Raw genomic sequence first — 20,414 nt, 5'->3', positions numbered from 1 at the left:
AGCAAAAGCAAAGCCTGCACATGATCCACAGGGAACAGAACAGAGCAAGCTCCACTCCCTACCTGTTACTCAGCTACTTACTACAAGGAAAGAGCTTTTCTTTGTTTTGCCTTTCAAAAATAAGATATGTAATAAGACATCTTATTCTAGGATGCACTGTATGTGAGGAAATACGGTATTCCCAATCTGTCCAGATGAAAGGGAAAGCAGAAGCAACGAGACGACATGTATACAGGGTTTCTCCCCTGGGGCACAGCTCGGAGGGGTTTGCGATGAAGCGTGGTGTTTCCCCATTCAGACTCGTGAAAGGCAGCCAATGCTGGAGTGGAAACCAAGTGCTGGTGAACAGCACCCAGCACTACCATGCAGCTGATGGGAGTAGGGAGTGGGGAATAATTTGTCCCTTTGGGACTGCTGGGGGCATATAGCTTTCCAAGATGGAATTAGATCTACATCTATAGCATGACCATGAGATGTCAGGGCCTTAGATCAGTGCCTCTGGAGTGCCATGCTGCCGGGCTGGTTTATTTTCAGTTCAGGTCCGAGTGGGAAGCAGATTGAAATACTCTTCCCCCACCTTTCCCCCTGCATCTGGACTCTCCTCAGAGGTTTCCCCATCTGCTGACCCTACCCAATACAATGTCACAGCCAGGCCACGGCTTTGACCACCAGCTGCTGAAGTTCACTCACAGTTCCTAGACTTCGTGGGGGATGTGTTGAAGACCTGCAAACCCTTTTCACAGTTGTTCCAGCGCTTGGTCCTGTGCTCCTCGTACTGTAACGTGCTCAGCTTGCTGTCCCCATTAAAGCTCTTTGTCCTGCTGGAGGGGACAAGCTGGAACAGGCTCTCCTGGGGGACGTAGCTCCTTGGGAAAGTCCTTCGGCCTATGTGAGGAAAACAGGAGAGCTGAGGATGGGACACACGACTGGTGGCGTCCAGCTCTTATCCCTTGTCCCCAGGTCTGACCTGAATCTATGTTCAAAGTATCCCCAGTTTAAACTGGTTGTAGAAAAGGCTAGTTAAGCACATGCCAAACCCTGCACAGATGTGTGTAGTCTTATTGAACCTCAGCTGAAGACAGTGAGGAATCAGTTTAGGACCTGTCAATGTAAACCAGGATTAAACCAGATTCAGAGCATCTCCGCAGGGTTTGCACCAGTCAGCTGAACCGGATTACAAAATGTAATGCAGTGTAGGAGACGTGCAAGGATTTAGGCTGTGAAATCTTTGCAGCAGGATCTGTCTTTTCATGATGGGAGGACCCTGACTGCCAACTGCAGTCTCTATCGCCACAATAGAAACATCACCACCACCACCCAAAGGCAATAATGTTTGCTTCAAGAGAAAAGACAAGCTGCCTAGCTAGCTCACTAAGTTGGAGAAGAGTCATAGTAATACATCATTCATACTCTTTTCATCAGTGTATCTGAAAGCACTTTCCCAAGACAGCTGGCATTATTAAGGCCCATTTTACAGACAAGAAAACCAAGGGTGCCTATACAGGAGCAACGAGGCTTCTCCGACGCGCTGGAATTCCAGCGCGTCGGACCAGACTCGATTAAACGAGTCTACCGAAGCAATTACCACGCTTCAGCATCCCCCTGCATCACGTGCATCAGCACCCCAAGCTTAAAAATGGTGGCAGGGGGCCATCATCAAACAAGCTTTAGTTCAAACGCCCCCACCACCATTTTTAAGCGCAGGGACAATGATACACAAGATGTGGCAGCGCTTTAATTAGAGCGGGTCTTGGAGCCACTCTAAAGCGCTGCCTCCCCGCTCCTGGAGCATGTGTAAAAGTGCCTCAAGACATGGGCAGTTAAGTGACTTGCCCAAGGTCCCCGTGCTGGCAGGCAGCAGAGCTGGAAATAGCTCTAGGTCTCTAAATCCAAAACTACTGCTGAACCTGCCAGACCATATATTTCTTGCTGTCCTCAGGGTGAGCCTTGTGTAGCTCCAAGAGATGAATTTCATGACAGCATAACCATCATCCCAGCTAGAGAAACGAAACACAAGGCAGCGCAAAGAGATCAGTGTGGGTGCGCCCACTGATTATACCATCTTGGTGGCATGAAATGATGGGGAGCTGATGGGAAGCACTGAGGCACATCGAGTCCTTCATAAACACCAGATTCCAGCCAGCACCCATGACGTTCCTTCGGCCTTCACTCAAAATGAATCCCACAGAAACCTGAAAATGGAGAAAACCCTGGGCCTTGCCCTCCACCCCAAAATCAGGCAGCCGCTGACCCGGTGACTCAGCAAGCGGTAATTCAAGCCACAAGCTCTGGGAATGCTCCTTGGGCTGCTTGTTCCAGACAGAACTTAATTGCAGAATTAATTGTTTCCTTCCGAATGAAACAGCCTGATGAGCTGCCTGGGTGAGTCTAAGCCCGATGCAAGCTACAAGGAAGCCGAAGGAAGAGGGAAAACTTTAGCTCAGCAGAGCATTTGCCGCTACTAAAAGTCCTGGCATTACAGGGGTGGAAATACAAAAATGCCGGCTGATGAGTGAAGCAGAGCCGTGGCAAGCCTGGCCGCTGTGGAACGATCTGTGGTCAGTGATGGAAGTGGCTGGGGTAAATCCTCATGGATAGAGGTTTCCTGGTTGCATCTAAATCAGTTTATTAACTAACTAGGTTTGCTTTGAGCTCCCTTCTTTCTATCCTCAGTCTCCAACACCAAAACCTCTTTCCTTTAACTTTTGTATTTATTTATTTATTTATTTATTTATTTTTACACATCTCACCTCTTGCATGTCTCCTATTTCTACCCCTGGCCTGTTATTCCTCCTTTCAATAGGTCTGTGCTATTCTGACAAGAAAGAACAAAACCTAAACTTAACTGAACTTTGACAACTTGACGCTGCTGGTCTGTACGATCCGCCACAGGAATCACTGACCTCTAGATCAGCTATTCATCACTATAACAATCCGAAATTCAAGTCCGGTTGCAAAGGGTTAACATTACGGCCGGTCTGTGTGTATTTGTTTTGTTAAACTTAAGGACGGGGTTAAATCAGGGCAAGAAGGATTTTTTATCAAAATATTTCTTAAATGGGATTTTGAAAGGCGCCGATGATGATGATGAGGATCAGCTGGACTGTGGTAGCACCAGTGATCTCAGCCCAGCATGCTAGGCGCTGCCTGCCACTTGTTAAATGCTGTGTCTTGGGAAAGAGGTGAGGCAACAGGATAATCTCTGAACCACAGTACTCCTCAGCTGAATCCAGAAAAGCAGAAAATCCTGAATTCACATGACATGCCGGCCAGCCAAGTTCCTACTGCTCTGTGAGAAATCCCCTGTGCAGGGAACAGACATACACCCCATCAAAAATAGCTGAATGAGGGACAGGAGAAGGTCACCAGTAGATAAATGGGAGACCTAGCAACATGGCAAGGGGTAGAAACAGCCATTGAGAGGGTGAAAAAGCTGAACAAGATGGAGGGCATGAGCCTAGTAGATGCTCGGCACTTTGCAAGATCAGGCCCACGCTGCACCTTCATGTCTCTCTGCGGTGGCCCTGACTGGGACCTGTCCATGACTAACTTCTCCCTAAAAGAGGGCCTCACAGCACTGGACAGAAATATACCCCGGCAAAATCTGTATTTGCAGAGCCCGCGTTTTGGTCGAGGCAGACACCCAGGGTGCTACATTAGAAGAGGAGGGTCCAGCCAGAGCTGGCTCTGAGGTGGAAACTAAGATAGGCTTGTGGCCACTGTGATAAAGCTCAGCAACTATCAAAAGGACTCAGTGAACTGTGAGCAAGGAGGGTCTTGCACTGGTCTGGGGACTCAGGAAACCTGGGCTTCCTTCCAGTTTAAAAATTGAAACTGTGGTCAGATCACTTCATCTCTATCTCTGGTCCCCATTTCTAAAACAGAAGTAGTTTTGCTCTTAACGATTGTCCCCATTCTACATAGGGAAAACAGTCTCAAAAATGATACCATTAAAGGGCAAAAGAATCAAAGGTAAAGGCACACATGTATGGCCTGGTTTTAGGTGCTTGAATATATATTTAAATGCTTGGAGCCGCCATATTTAAATGTTTAGACCCAACAGACTTGTCCAAGAGTGTCAGCAGCAAAGTGAGGAACAGAGCCAAGGGCCTTACAGGCCAGTCCTGACTTTATTCACTAACCCGCACGCCTCCCTATCTTGAAATCACTTCCAGCTGGCTCACATTGATGCTGCATCCATTACCTTGCTGAAGGGGAATAGGATGAAACTAAAGGCCAGGGATATTCATCCTAGAGAACAGAAGTTACAGTTTCCAACACAATATACCAATACCACAAACATATTATGCAAGCTCTTCCATGGCCATAGTATCTAAGCATCTGGCAATCACTCCTGGATTGTAACCTCCTTACAAGGATTGTGACCCCCCATCTGTGAATGGAGCTAAGGCAGTGCTGTTATCCTCCATTCACAGATGGGGACCTGAGAGGCAGAGCTGTTAAGACCTATAGGAAGTCAAGAATTTAGACCTCTCTGTTCCTAAGTCAGTGCTTTATATATTACCCTGCCTTAATGCTCACTAAGCCCCTAGAGACTATTCTCCCTCCCCAGGATTCCCCAACATGCCCTCGGAGTGGTCTCACCATCACTGTAGTCCTTGCGGCTCTGGGAGAGGTGGTATTGCCTAGGGAAAGTGCCACCTTTTCCGAATCTTTCACAAAATGGAATATCAAAATCTGGAAGGAGATAAAGAGAAAAGTGGTTATTAGATTAACTCAGCACTGAACGTGTAAGATGTTTCTCTACTGCTTCCATAGCAGTATCTAGAGCCCTACCAAGAAGCATGACCTGCCTGTCTACTCCCTTTCCACATGTGCTAGACCCCAAAATGAGGCAGTGAAGCTACCCCAAGGGCCTTCCCTCCTAGCCACTTCTCTTGACAACTCCATCTCCAGCATGCTAGAGATTAGGGGCAGATGTGTGCACTCAAGGTGGCTTCACTGCCTAATTTTGGGGGTCAGTATGTGCAAAGCAGACCTTGCTCAAAGACGACCCGTCCTTTATACTAGCTGACAGTGAAAAACCAGGTTAGAGATGGCCCCATCATGGAGGGCATTCATTCACAAGGCTCTGGGCTGAAACCTCCCAAGATCAGACAACTGGACACCAACCCAGCTCTAACAGAAATTATTGGCCAAAAGGCCTGGTGCTGACTACACTGAAGCCAGTGGAGGCTTAGCCAAAAACTTCAAGGAGAGCAAAATCTGGCCTACAAAGTTTAAAGGCTCAAGTACCTGGTTAACTTTCATGGCTTGGGACCATCCCCTGTTGCTGCCTCTTTCCCAGGTAGCTCTGATGTCCTTGGAGGCTGCAAGTCACTGAGAAGAGCCTCTCCAGAGAGAATGCCTGTCTCTCCCCCATCCCCATCTCTTGTTTCTCTCTCCTTCAAGCATTTTCCTGGCCTCCTCCATTGCTCTTCCTCTCTACTCCACCCCAGTCCTTTCCCAAGTCCTCTGAGATTCCCCTTCTGGCTAGCTTCCTCTTTACACTCTAGTGCCGTAACTCTCCTGTCTCCCCTCACACAGGGCCATCAGACTTGCATTATACAGATTAGTCTCCTTCTTTCCCAGGAGGCTAACATCGGCTGGGATGATTTCAATGGAAAGCAATAGAGTTGAACCTTACAGACTAACTCAATTAGAGATGCACAGGTTTTTGCAAGCAGCTTACTTCATCGTGGGACTGCAGGGAACAGAGCCTCTAAACAGAAAGCAGTCATTTGAGAGTGAAGAGGGAGGAAAAGGGAAGAGGCGCTGGTGAGGGAGGCAAAGGTGGATAGAAGAGAGAAGAAACGAACAGTTAACTCACTGAGGACATTGGGGTTTTAACTGCTAATCCCGGTATGGGAATAAGACTCCGTAGTACCCATTTAGACCAAACTTTGCACAGTCCAATCTGTGGATAATTTCAGCCAGATGGAGTCAGGCCTCAGGCCCACCGACCCCAGGTCTCCATGAGCTGAGAGAGCACAGCCAACGTGGAAAATGCAAGATCCTGGCAGGTGGCAGATGTGAAATAACCTGTGCACATATGAGCCCATCATGTGGACCACTAAGAGCCGAAGGCTGGCTTAAACCCTGAACCAGGAAGGTCTTCATATTTACATCAACCACCACACATTAATATTAGCTTGGATGGAAGAGAGCAGAGAGGACAAAAGCTAAGATCAGGCAACAGGACTTTGATATTACTAGGGAAGAAAATAAGACTCTCTATAAGAATAATAAGAGTCTTGCTGGAGGGACTGGATGTGTTTAAGTCAGCCGGCCCGGGTGATCTTCTTCCAAGGGTGGTGAAGGAACTGGCTGGTGTCACAGCAGAGCCACTGGTACAGCTGTTTGAGCGCTCGTGGTGTTCAGGTCAGGTCCCAGAGGACTGGAAAAGTACCAGTGTGGTCCCCATTTTCAAGAAGGGGAGGAAGGAGGATTCAGGTAACTACAGACCAGTTAGTCTCACCTCTATCCCTGGGAAAACCTTTGAAAAAATTATTAAGGATCACATTTGTGAGAGTCCAGCAGGGAAAGCAATGCTAAAGGCAACCAGCATGGATTCAGAGCAGGTAGATCTTGCCTGACTAACCTGGTTTCTTTTTATGAACAGGTCACAAAATGCTTAGACTCAGGAATCGAGGTGGATGCCTACTTGGATTTTAAGAAGGCCTTTGATATGGTATCTCATTATATTCTCATAGATAAACTGAGCGACTGTGGAGTAGATGGTTACACAGTCAGGTGGGTGGCAAACTGGCTTGAGGTCACACCCAGAAAGTGGTGGTGGATGGGTCGGTATCAACCTGGAAAGATGTGGGCAGTGGAGTCCTGCAAGGTTTGGTCCTTGGACCGGTGTTATTCAATGTCTTCATTAGTGACTTGGACGAGGGTGTGGAAAGCACTCTGTCCAAATTCACAGATGATATCAAATTATGGGGTAAAGTTAACACACCAGAGGGTAGGGAACAAATTCAGGAGGATCTGGACAAGTTGGAAAAATGGGCAGAACAGAATAGGATGTAGTTCAACGAGGATCAACAAGGACAAGTGCAAGGTGCTGCACCTATGAAGAAGGAATCACCAACACGCTTACAGGCTGGGGGATGACCTTTTCAGCAGCACAGCAGCGGAAAGGGATCCTGGAGTTACTGTTGACTCCAAGATGAACAAGAGTCATCAATGTGACAAAGTAATCAGCAAAGCTAACTGCACTTTATCATGGTGCATGACAAACAGGTCCAAGGAGGTGATACTTCCCCTTTACGTGGCATTGTTCAGGCTGCTGTTGGAGTACCGTGTCCAGTTTTGGGCACTGCACTTCAAGAGGGATGTGGACAGCAACGAGAAGGGCCACCCGTGTGGTTAGGGGACTGCAGGCAAAGCCCTACAAGGAGAGATTGAGGACCCTGGATCTCTTCAGCCTCTGCAAGAGAAGGCTGAGAGGTGATCTTGTGGCAGTCTATAAACTCATCAGGGGAGGGCAGCAGGGAATAGGAGATGCTCTGTTCACCAGAGCACCTCTTGGAGTAACTAGGAACAATGGCCACAAATGGACAGAGAGCAGATTTAGGTTAGACGTCAGGAAGAACTTCTTCATAGTAAGGGTTGCCAAAATCTGGAATGGGCTTCCAAGGGAAGTGGTGCTCTCCCCTACCTTGGAGGTATTTAAGAGGAGGCTGGACATGCACCTGGCTGGGGTCATCTGACCCCAGCGCTCTTTCCTACTCAGGGCAGGGGGTCAGACTCGATGATCTGCTAAGGTCCCTTCTGACCCAAACATCTATGAATCACACGGGGTGCAGGGAGAAAATTAGGAAGGCTAAGGCACAATTTGACATGCAAGTGGCAAGGGACAGAAAAAGGCCAAAAAAAAGGGACTGTACAAGTATGTCAAGAGTCAGAGAAAGACCAGAAACCACAGGTCCCTTACAGAATGCAGGAGGCAATCTAGTTATGGATGATGCAGAGAGGGCTGAAGTATTTAATGCCTTTTTTACTTCATTCGTCACAAAGAGAGGGAAGCTATCAGATGACACAGTTGGTAGCAAAGCTAGGGAAGGAGATAAACAGTCCTGAGTGATGGAAGAACAGGTTAGGGATTACTTAGAGAAGCTAGATACTTTCAAGTTGGCAGGGCTGGATGGGATGCCCCCGAGGGTACTCAAGGTATTGGCTGAGGTAATTTCAGAGACATTGGCTAGCCTCTTGGAGTAATCACAGAAGTTGGATGAGATCCTGGATGATTGGAAAGGGGCAAATATAGTGCCCATCTTTAAGAAAGGGACACAGGAGGATCTAAGGAATTACAGATCAGTCAGTCTGACCTTGATATTGGTCAAACCATGAAGCAGGTCCTCAAGGAAGCACCTAGAAGAGAACAAGGTGATCAGGCACAGTCAGCCTGACCAAGAACAACCTGACGAGCCTTCACCAAAAGCAAGTCACGCCTGATCATCAACCTGATTTCCTTCTATGATAAAATGACAGGCTCTGGGGATAGGGAGAGACCAGTGAACGTGATATAACTTGACTTTAGCAAGGCCTTTGAAACGGTCTGCCATGTCATGGACATTAACAAGGTAAGGAAATACAGACCAGGCCAAAGTATGGTAAGGTGGATATATACCTGGTTGGATCATCGTACTCAATAAGTAGTCATCGATGGCTCAAATTTTAGTTGGGAGGAAGTACCAAGTGGGTTCCCAGGAGTCTGTCCTGGGGCAAGTATTGTTTAATATCTTTATTAATGATTTCAATGATGGGACTGAGTGCACGCTGAGCAAAATTAGTGGACGACACCAAGTTGGGTGGAGCTGCAGACACTTTGGAGGGTAGGGCCATGATCCAGAATGACCTGGATAGACTGGAAGAAACGGTCTGCAATCAATCAGATGAGATTCAACAAGAACAAGTGCAAAATCCTGCCCTTGGGACAAAATAACTGTATGCACAAATACAGACTGGGAAATTACTGGCTAGGCTACAGTACTGCAAAGAAGGATCAGGGAGCTGCAGCGGACCATAGCCTGAATACGAGCTAGAGTGCTCTTGGTGCAAAAAAGGCAAATATCATACTGGGTTATATTAACAGGAGTGTCATTTGTAAATGAAAAAGAAGCAACTTTTCCACACTATTCACCACTGGCGAGGCATCACCTGGAGTACTGTGTCCAGTTTTGGGCCCCACACTTCAAGAAGTACACGGACAATTTGGAAATAGTCCACTGCAGAGCAACAAAAATGATTAGGTGCCCAGAAGGCAAGGTTTATGAGGAAAGGCTGAAAGAACCAGGATTATTCAGTCTGGAGAAAAGAAGACTGTAGGGGAATTTGTAAGAGTCTTCAAAGACCTGAAGGACGATTAGAGGATGGAGACAGGCTTTTCTCTGTAGCCGTAAGGGACAGGACAAGGAGCAATGGACTTAAGCTGCAACAGAGGAAGTTTAGTTTGGAGATTTGGAGGCACTTTCTGACTATGAGGGTGGTCAAGTATTGGAACAGGCTCCCTAGAGAAGTGGCAAAATCACCATCCCTGGGAGTTTAAGAGCAGGCTGGACAGATGCCTGGCTGGGATGATTTTTTCAGGGATGACCCTGCTTTGAGCAGGGGGCTGGACTACTTGACCTTGCGAGGTTCCTTCCAGCCCTTCTTTCTTATGATCTTACAGCTGAGACAAGCACTAGATGGAGAGAGATCAGGAAATATCTGATGAGGAGAACAGGAAGCCACCACTGGTAGCCTAGAACAACAGGGGATTAAAAAGCCTTTGTCGTCCCCCCTCATTTTCCCTTCCTGTTTCTGCTCTATCCTAGTCTGACTACACGGCCCATTCTGAATGCTTGTTTGTCTTAGCCGTGAGCCAGCAGCTGCTCCTTGGAGGCCACTTCTGGCTTCAGTCTCACTTCAGCTCATCTTGACCATTACCCCAGCTCAGGCAAGAAGCACAAGCCCGGCTGAAACCCAGGCAGCAAAGCTTCTGTGTCAGGTCAAGAGGCTCACGGCAAGCCACGTGCAAGCACCGGGAAAGGCACTGGGGGCCTATTAAAACACCAGTGACAGGCACTGGTATGGGAGCTCAAATTCCACGGTTTAATTTGCAAGTGCTGCCTCAGGCCAAAAATGTGTTATCATCCCCTCGGCCGAACGCCATTAGTTCATTTTTAATAGTAAAAGTCATGACAATATGATGAAGTTTCCATGACTTAACCAGCTGGGCATTTATGCTTGGCTAAGCACTAAGTGAAGGTTCTTGTGGGCTATCTATGTTTTCCTTAAACATACTGACTGTCTCTCTTATTAATGCAAATGGAGATCCACTGCAACATGAGACACAAGAAGGTGAAAGTAAACTCTGGCTAGAAACAACAGGTGAATTGCACAAGGTTATTTCCATCTTCCAAATGGAGCAAAATGCAAGGAGCAAGGAAAGAGGCAAGCAGCATGGCCCAGTCCTGGAGAGACCATTACTGGATGGTGGAGGACTACTTCCAACTCGACACTTCAGCTTCACAGCTCTTGGGTGCAGAAGTGAACGGACTCCAGAATCAGCCCCGGCGAGAGCTGGCTCATGCTGGCCGGCAAATTCGCAAGGATCCATCAGAGTAGCAAGCATTATGCATCAGCACTGCTAGGTCCTTAAATTTTAAAATGGCTTCGGGTCTAACAGCTGCAGGGGCCATTCGCTAGCTAAGCAGTGAAGGCACTGGTTTGCTGCTGATTATTTTTATCCCAGAATCTTCTGTTTTCCCTGACAGACATGTAGGTTTGAAAAAGCGACTTTGCTGCAATGTAGACATGCTGATAAATCCCAAGTAACCTTACCCAGGCAGTCAAGGCTGTCTTTGGGCTGACTCTTCCTTCTTGAAACAGGAGTTTGGGTGTAGGGTGGGCTGTGGGGAAAAAACACAAAAAAGAACGCACTTACTTTATCAGATGACATCTATAGCGATCAGCATCACTTCTACAGTCAATCGACACCCATCTCACTACTTTCAATAGGCAGGAAGCGCTGGACCAGTATTAGGCAAGCTTCCCTCATCAGGCCACCACCCAGCACTGCTCTTAAACATATGCTTATCATTACCCGGGTGCACCAAGCTGAAATACTTGGGCACATAAAGTTAAGCTTGGGTTGTGCTGGACAGGACCCTCGCTGCCCAGTGTGTGCACCGGATGTGAGCCAAATGAGGCAGGGCTCTTGTAGAGAAAAGGCAAGAATACTAGCTGTTGTGGTCTGAATGCCAATACCAGTGTCTGCAACTTAACATTGCCTTTTAACATTACCCACCTTGAGCTGTGCTTACACAGGTCAATAAGGGCTCCCTTTCCCTCTCATGTTGCTGAGGAGCTACTTGCTTCCTTCTTTAAAACCTCTGTGAGGTGCTGAGTCCCTCCAACCCCCACTAGAATAAGCATGAGCAGAGGATACTGAGAGACATAGTTACAGACTACAGGCCCAGAGGATTAGGTCTTGCACTGGGACTAGGTAGACCCAAGCCTCATTCCTGGCTTGGCCACTGGCCTGCTGAGTGACCTTGGGCAGGTCACCTCACTGCTCTGAGCCTCAGTTTACCTTTTCAGACCACATACAGAATAATTAAGGTGACTGCAATCATTTGAGGGGAATCTGAGACCAGTGGGAGGACACCAGCATGTGTGCATACACACTCCCAACCACCATATGCACATGCGCACACACAGCTCCCAGAAGCGGGGCTGAGCAGGACAGCACCGCACATATGCGTGCGTGAGCACACACACACACACACACACACACACACACAGAGTCCTGACCCCTGGATGTGTGCACACACAGCCCCAGCTGCACAGTTCCCCACATGCACCCCTCCCCTGACCCTGACTCTGCTGTGCAAGTGACTCTGCTTCAGCCCAGCAGAGTCCAGACCAGGCAGCAGCCCAATGACTGGGCTCCCTGGACAAAATTAAAGCAAAAGTCCCAGATTGGCATGAACCTGCAAGTACATGCCCAGCTCCTGACTCAGGAGCTAGAGGTGCGAGTGGGTCCCCACCAATCCAGGGGTTTTGCTTCAATTTTTTCCAACGGCCGGGACACTGAGACAGCCTCTGAAATCCAGGACTGTCCCGGCCAATTCAAGACATATGGTTACCCTAGGGATAATGGCCTCCCTCCCTGGCACAGCACTGTGAAGTTTGCGGAAAAGCAGCCCTGTGTGGGACTCCATTGTCGTCATTCTTGCTTTTGCTTTCAGGGAAAATCAGAGCTGATTGCCAAGCATTTCCCACCAGCAGGCTGATTTCGCTTCCTCCTACGACTGCCACAATACAAGCAGCCCTGGACAATGTCGTCTTGAGACTCTGACAGTACAACCTCGATTGCTGAAATAATCCTCCCTGCCTGGCAATCTCCTTGCCTTGAATTGTGCAGGCATCTGCAGATGGCTTCCCTGACCCTCCATTCTCAAGATCACTGTGCTGCAGGGTGCTGCTGCTGCCTTCTCGGACACAAACCTTCTGCAAGCACCCGCTTTGCTCCAAAAGCCAGAAAAACAGTTGGGCCGTGTGTCCTGCATTGCTGCTGCAGGTGAAACCTAGTTTGACTCTGGCCAAATCAGACAATAGCAGACAGCCTAGGGGAAAGGGAGCCTGTTTTGGATGTGCAATGGTGCCAGCAGGACTAATACCAAAAGCACAAACCATTAAATGGAAATGGAGATTGAGGTAGAGCCAAAACCTGCGGAGTTCAAGAGCTGAAGCACACAGTGCAGCCTGTCCCCTACACAGGGGCCCTATTGTTCTGCAATGCAAATGCTGCAGGTGACAACCAGCAGCAGGAAGCTAAACACCAATGTGGAGTAAAAGAAATGGCTTCCCAAAAGACAAGGGTGTTACGCTAACCTGCCCCCAGGCAAGGCATAAACCACGTGGGGCCTGCATGGCACTGACAGCATTAACTGGTGACCTGGCACAGGGCAGCAAGCAGGCAAGGTGCCTTGCTATTGATCCCCAGGCATATGTTTGAGCATCACTTTGGACTCATGCCAACAGCTACCCCTGCTTGATTCAGCTGTAAATAGTCACTGAGGCTGGGAAGTCGAAGGCAGCTGGATGTGATGCTAGCTGGGCTGCTGGCTATAGAAACCACACTGGCCCAGCAGCCCATCGGAGTCATGCAGACAGACTCTTTCCTCTGACCTGCAGCTCACTTAGCACAATGTGTCCTAGTCACTTCCTGAAGAGGTGCTAAACTTAGCTGTTTCCTTCAGCGTCCTTGCAGGGAAGTATATGCATTAGACGCTCAATTTACCAGGGTCACGCAAGAGCATGTGGAAAGGGGAGGGGTGAAGACAGCGAATGGATGAAACCTCTTTGAATCCAATGACTACAAATGCCAGAGGGGCAAAAGGGGAAAAGGATCTTCTGAGGCAAGGCCAAGCTGGTCACCTCACCCTCTGCCAGTGCAGGACCATCCCTGCCAACGTGCTCCCAGAGCCTCACTCCACTCACACGGCCTCCACCACTTCTCTGGGGAGACTACGCCACAGGCTAGCGGCACTCTCAGCATTACAGTAGATTTCCTGGCATTCAGTCCAAGTGGTCTCCATGTTTCGGTATGTCTCATTACTCCTTCTAACCCCCAGGGCCATCTTAACCTCTCTCCTCTCTACACAACTGTGAGGAAGGGTTCCCCACTCAAGCAGGTGATGACAGGCTAGACTTACCTGTCCATAGATCTGTCCAGAGACTGACAGCTCCCAGAGAGCGAATCGTCGGGGCTCAAGAAAGCGTCAAGCATCTGTGAAGAGCAAAGAAAATGGGAAACAAAAGAGAAAAGTGAATCCTTCCAACTTGAGTTGTAAAAGTTTGGCTAAAACACTCCACGTGCTGAACGGGGATGCAGCTCCAAAAATCAGCCAGCTTACACCCACGGGTGGAGTCTGGCCCTGTACATGTTACCTCACCTAAGAGAGCACCTCAAAGCATCTGAAAGTAATTAAGCTCTTCTATGAGGTTGGAAGGGGCTATTATTCTCTGCAATCATCATACGCCAATAGGGAAACTGAGGCACAAGTGATTCACCCCTGCAGCTTTCAAACATGCCAGGCATCGAGGAGGTGCACATGCTCGACACCTTTGAAAAAATCAGAGCATGTGTGATTTTAGCCTAGGCCACAGAGCTTGACTATGGCTCAGGAAAGAGGGGAGACCCAACATCACAACATCCACAACCGCAAAACCGTCCTTCCCCTTGGCCGAGTTGAGGAGTGGACTTCGGTCTCGCCAAGATGGTGAGTCAAATGCTGTATACGCGTGGCTTCCTGGATGAGATATTTGACTGGGTTGGGTTATTTATAGCTAGTTATTCACAATAGAAGGGCTGAACTGGCTGGCCTGGTGCGCCCACAGATACACACACTTCCACTTACAATGGAGTCCTCTCTGGGCCACCCAGCAGCAAAATCATCATTGTGCTACAACAAAGCACCAATTAACCCTCAGCACCCCATGGAGGTAGGTGCTGGCCGCAGCCTTCTGTAGGGGAAGCCGAGGCAGGGAGGTGAAGCGACTTGGCCAGAAGCATGGAGAAAGCTGGTCTCAGAGCTGGGATTAACATCTAGAAGGGAGCTCAGTCCCAGGGCACCCCAACATGCTTCCCTTTCTACGGGACGTCTTTATAGTTATGCCTGTTAATTAGTTGTCACAGCAACACTCATTGTTTTGGCAGGAGCAGCCCCAAGAGACACTGTAATTTTCTTGGCTTCTCATTTCACCCCAAAGGCTGATGCATCATTGCAGGAACCCAGCCAAGGAGGCAGGACCTGTCCTCCGAGTCCATCACTGGCATTGCAAACTGGGGGCTTACAGGGTCACTGGGGGCCTCGGAGAACTCTCTAGCAGAGGTCCAAGCATGCCATCTTCAAGGTGCTCTTGTTCCCTATGAGCACAGCGGAGCTGACAATCTGAACTGGGAGCCCTATTCTGGCTCCGCTAATCTACCGTGGTTATGGCCCCCAGCCACTGCTGCGCTGGCCCCAGGGTCAATGTTACAAGGAGCTAGAGGGTGGTGCCAGCCCCCTGGATGCCATCAGCAAGCTGGCATGGACCAGCGCTGTGCCGTAAAGCTAATGGCCCTACATTACTTTACCCCAGCTGAGGTCCAGCCCAGGGCCCCATCTTCCCCTTTGTCTTTGCCTGCTTGAGCACAGTTCAGAAACTTTCTGAACAAGGCAAGCCCAGCTTTTGGCTGCCAGAAGCACAAGAGATATCTGTGCTCAGATGCTGCCAAGACTCACCCAGAGTGGCTTTTATTTTATTAATGGCCATATAATAAATGCCTGAAAACACAACTTTGCCATGGAAACGTTGGCACAGTCTTCGCAACACTGCTGCTAGCGGGTGCCTTCACAGTGCACAACATGCCCTTCTTTGCATACGGTCTCTTCTACAGGGATATGTATGCATCCTCTCGCTTACGGTAGCAGCCTCCCTTGGAGGTTCAGCCATGTTCTGGACAGCTTTAAAGCCAGGGCAGCACTGCACCCACCTGCACAGTCAGGGCTCCCCAGAGGTTTCCAGCCCAGATCATGTACTTTACCAGAGTCTCACACCTTGATCCCTGAAGAAAGTCCATGCCGTGCTGGGACCAAGATGGTCCCATGGACTTCACATGGGCACTGGGCTCCAGCTGCAGCAAGCCAGTCATTGGGCTAACATTCAAGCTGCTCTAGTGAAGGGGTGCTCAAGCCCTGGCCCGTGGCCCTGTGTCATCCAGTCTGTGGCACTCCCCATGAATCTGGATATTTGGTGGCAGGAAAGCAGTGGCAGTACTCCTCCACTCCCAATTTCTAGATGCATGGGGAACTCCAGGCCCAGAGCACTGGATCAGGCAGCGATCCCAGCACGCAGGAGCAGCACTGGCTCCCAGGACCCAACCCTGGCAGACAGGGAGCTGGGAGGGGGAGGCACTGGCTCCAGGGCACAGTCCTGGTGTGGGGAGCCAGGAGGAGGGTGGTCCCAGGCCTCCAGGGACCAATCCCAGCAGAAGTGGGGTGACACCAGGCCCCTGGGGACCAATCCTAGCACACAGGGGTGGGGTGGAGGGGTGGTACTGGGCCTGCCCTAGGGTGCAATTCTGCCATGTGGGGCTCCATCCAGCTCGCAAAACAGCCCCACCCCACTCATCTGGCCCAGAGGGCCAAAAGGTTGAGCACCACTGGTCTGGAGCAAACAGAGAGGATGGGAGCACAGCATTAAGTGGGCTGCCCCCCAGTCCCAGCTGCCCCTTTCTGCTTTTAGGTGTGGAGATGGTGAGACTAGAGGGCATTCCCACTGCAGGCCGCCGGCAATGCTGGGGTCACTGGGCTGGGTTCCTTACTAGGGAACCGAAACATAACATCTGGTTGGAATTAGAGGCAGAACCGTAGGAGGAAAAGGCTGCAAGAGCGGGGCCAAGAATGGGAACCAGAGCTCAGACAGAAACACAACACGGGAAGCAACAAGGTCTGCTCAGCACTCACAGCTCATTGCAGGCACTGCAGCTTGCCGCTCTCCCATGGTCCTAGCACCTGACCCTGGAGCAGCACTCTCCCACTTCCAGCAGTTAGTATGGTTACAGGGTGCATGGGAGGAGGAGGGAAGGAGAGGGTGGGAAGGGAGATGCTCAGGGGTGATGCCCAAGTGGGACATATTCACAGCAGCAGCAGCTTCTCAGCAGATCTGGGAATGAGGCCCCCTGAGCACCCCCAGCTGGAAAGTGCTGGCCTGCTCTGGACCTGCCCAAGCATGCACCACCCACCCATGCCCAACCTGGACCTGCAGTGTAGAAGTCACTCAGCAGTTGCCTGTACCTGCTGCCATCCTCATGACCTCAGCCCCGGGGAGCCCAAGAGCAGCCAAGGGGAGGCACCCCTGGAGCAGCTTCTCTACCTCACCCCATACCTTCCCTACCTCCCTCTCTCAGGTTTGGTGTGTGCGAGTGGGGAGAGAGAGGGCAGAGCTGGGAGCGCAGGGGATACAGAACCAGGATTAGGATTGTGATGGCATCACTGGACCCCTTGTAGACCTGGAGACTTTGCTAGTCTCCTCAGTCTTCCCTTCCTGGAGGGGCAGCACCCAGCAGTGCAATAACATCCATCTGCCGACGGCAGGCAAGGCTCAGCTCTCAGCTGCACTCACGTTCTGGTCCATGATCTCTGGAATGAACTCCCCCTCGCTGTTAATGCTCGTGTAGGACCCCTGCCGCGCGATCTGCTGCTGCTCCTCGGGCACGCTGCCTGGGGGCGGAGAGCTCCGGCCGGTGTGCAAGGAGCCTGCAAGGCAAAGGTGATGGTGAAGGACAGAAGGAATCGCCCCTGCAAGGTCCTTCCAGGGAGGCTGGGCACAGCCCTTCTGCCTGATCAAGCTGGAGCTGGGTACTATGCTTGACTGATCTCAGAGAGAGGGGACGGCGAGAGAAGGGAGACCCTGCATGTCAGAGCTTCGCTCAGGACTTTGGAGCAGGTGCTGCCTTTGCACTGTGTGTCTGTACGATGCTGCCCACTTCTCACTTCATCCCATTGCTCTGTGACCCACTCCAACCCCCCGCAGCAGTGCTCACACGCTCCACCGCTTATCACTGTTGTCTGCATCAGCCACACAAATTTAGCTACTTCTTCTCCCCTCAATCCCTCCTTTTCTCCTTGCATTGTTCAGTAATCCCTTAGAGACAAGGAGTCAGGCAGTGCTCTACTTCCTTCAGCGCTGGGGCAGGTTATGCCAAGGATCTACATGATCAGCAGGGCCAAATCTGCGTCTCCAACTAGCACAAGTCATTCCAACTAGCTCTTAAGAAAGCTGCTTAAGAGTACAGTTTCCTGCACCCCTGGCTACTTTTGCTGCTCTCACTGGAACTCCCTCCGGTTTGGGTCTCCTGTGCTGCTAACGAGATGCCAAGGGCTAAATGCTGTATTTCGAGAGCAGATTCATAGGAGAGAGCCCATAGCTTCCCCAGCTCACACTGTGTCTCACAACACACTGTCACTGTAGCTACTATAACACAACAGGCCAAATTCACTCTGCTAGTTACCCCAGGCATCTTTGGACTTCCTCCTCCTTCCACTTACACTGATGCAAATCAAGAATTAGTTCACTAATGTGAACAATGCTGCTCCAGATCAAAAAAAACAGGCTCCCTGCACCTATGCTGGAGCAAATTACATTCCAGCATAAAAGCTGCACTAAGGAAAAAAAAAAGAAATTCATCGCCTTTGGCTGCCGATTCCTTCCTTAGACTTTAAAAATAATAATCAGATGGGTTTGGAGTCATTTTTCTTTTTACTCTTTTCCCCTCAGATTTCCTGCAGGATAAGCGCCCTGAGAAAAAAAAATAATCCACATGAACTGATGCCAAGACCAAGGAGAAAAAATGGTCCCACTTGTTACAGCTCTCCTATCGCACTGGCTTCAAACCAGGCTTAACAAGAAAAACAAATGGGAAGTACACCACAGCTTCTTTCCCCCGACAAAAATCGTTTAACCGCTTCATCGCTCAGTTGCCTTAAATAAACCAGGTCTGCAGGATTACTGTTCACTTATCTCTTTGCACCTGGCAGAGGGTTGTGCTAAGGATGGACACAAAAGCAGCCCCTACCCTGAGAGCAATTAGTGGCTATTTTGCATGTTTGAATTACTTTTCAGGTGGATTTAGGATTTCTATCACTGAGATGTTACAATACCTCTCACCATTTGCTTTCCAAAAAAAACCTTGTCCCAGTCCCATGGTGATTCATCGGTTCCAAGCTTAACTTTAAAGATAGCAGTAGTCCCCATGGACTGAAACAGGACTGCTCCCAAGTGTAAACCTGCCACAAAGGCTGGACAAGGAGTAAACTGGATGGAGAAAGGGCTGTCTAGAGGGACAAAGCTCTGGGAGGAGCTGCCGGGACTTTCCCCATAGTTTTAACACCCACAGACAGACACAGTACAGTGCTCAGTGCTCCCGTGATGTCCCCCCAGCACTCACCCCATGCCCCAGTCCATACTCCTGTTTTGCAAAAAGCAGAAGCATTGCAGATGGAGGGGCAGCAGGACTTTGTGCGAGGCGCCTGCTCCCCGCACGCACCCTTCAGCATGTAGGACAGACCCAGCCCAGCCACCGTTAGCCAAGCCCTGAAGGGGCCCATCACCACCTGTTACAGTCATAAGCGCCAGGTGACAAAGCACCGTGACCAGGACCCTGAGACACCTCATCCTCAGGCACTCAGAGAGATGAGATAACCTTATCCACCCAAGGAGGACTAGAGAGACACCGCTGACACAGCCCAGCGGCACAGGTTGCTCGCCACAGCTCATGCCGAGAGACGGCCAAGGTGGAAGGGGTGGTGTTGGTGTGTTTGCACTAGACCTCTGATGCCTAGGGAAGAGCAGCAATGCCAGGGCCAGAAAGGAGATGCCCAAGGGGAAGGAGCAGGATCTCAAAGAGCTCATTCACGACAGGAGCAGAGCGCCCGGGGCCAGCTGGTGTCAATCAGGACAGCACCGCTGCCATCAAGAGACCTCCGGGGACTTGCCCCAGACACGCGTCTGGCCTCTGGCCCCAATTACTCCTCTGAGCCGAGCTGCTCCGAGCAGAAAGTGGAGTAAGAGCTCCGCGCCGCATTACACACAACATCATGTAAGGCCAATAGCTCAGGACTAGAGCACAGCATGTCCTGAGCAGGGCCAGCCAAGCCAGCGCAGAGGCCCTGACGGCTACTGCTGGCATTCGCAAGGACTTTTTGTGTTCCTTTCCGTTACGTTTCTTAAGCAGCTTTCATCCAGTATGTGCAGAAAGTCCGGGCTGTTGCACGTACAGCCGCATCCCCCCATGCCAGGCTTGGCTTCCCTCAGTCTAAACATTCCTGGCTTTGTTGTCCTGCCTGCTGCAATAGCTCACCCCAGGGCTCTCCCAAAGACTTATCTCCCAGCAACACCCTACCCCTACTGACCAGGGACCAAGATAAGGACGAGGATGCTACTATGATTTCATGGCTGTAAAGGCTTCATCAGACACTGCCTACGCTCACAGCTGCAGACCCCAGCCAGGGAGGGCTCAGGCCTGGGCTGCTGCTGCTACATAAACCAAGGGACGTTGTGCAAAGACAAGATATTCCTAAGAGTCCCTGGCTGAGACACAGGGGCTGAGGATGCAGCACCAAAGAAGCCAAGGATTTGAGGGATACCAGGTTGTGCCAATGGGACTGTTCATCTGCAAACACCTCCGACTATGAGCTGCCCCAGCGGAGATGCCCCAAGTGCAGGTGGGTTCCCAGGGAACAGCTCTACCTCCTGCTATCCGTGCCGGCCTCTTGTCTCCCTGTGTCGCAGGTCTCCCCACCCTGCACCGATTCTCAGAGGATGCGAGTCTGCTGCATCCCCTGCTGAGGTTTTATCCATATTAAGTCTGC

At 50.2% G+C, this 20,414-nt stretch overlaps 1 protein-coding gene across 3 annotated transcripts in view; it reads right to left on the bottom strand.

Annotated features, from left to right (window-relative positions):
* LOC102572648 (mitogen-activated protein kinase kinase kinase 3) overlaps positions 1–20,414 on the bottom strand; it is a 107,263-nt gene that overhangs the window by 15,690 nt on the left and 71,159 nt on the right. For all 3 annotated transcript variants that reach the window (XM_014609063.3, XM_014609066.3, XM_014609065.3), the window contains 5 exons: positions 17,167–17,300; positions 13,713–13,786; positions 10,834–10,901; positions 4,606–4,698; positions 691–885 (listed from right to left, as the gene is read on the bottom strand). In XM_014609063.3, the coding sequence (XP_014464549.1) occupies positions 691–885; positions 4,606–4,698; positions 10,834–10,901; positions 13,713–13,786; positions 17,167–17,300 (564 nt within the window). The remainder of the gene's footprint in view (positions 1–690; positions 886–4,605; positions 4,699–10,833; positions 10,902–13,712; positions 13,787–17,166; positions 17,301–20,414) is intronic.

Source organism: Alligator mississippiensis, chromosome 5 (genome assembly GCF_030867095.1).
Source record: "Alligator mississippiensis isolate rAllMis1 chromosome 5, rAllMis1, whole genome shotgun sequence".
Classification (NCBI taxonomy): domain Eukaryota; kingdom Metazoa; phylum Chordata; order Crocodylia; family Alligatoridae; genus Alligator; species Alligator mississippiensis.
Note: the sequence above shows the minus strand (reverse complement) of the source record. Positions and strands in the feature narration are given on the sequence as shown.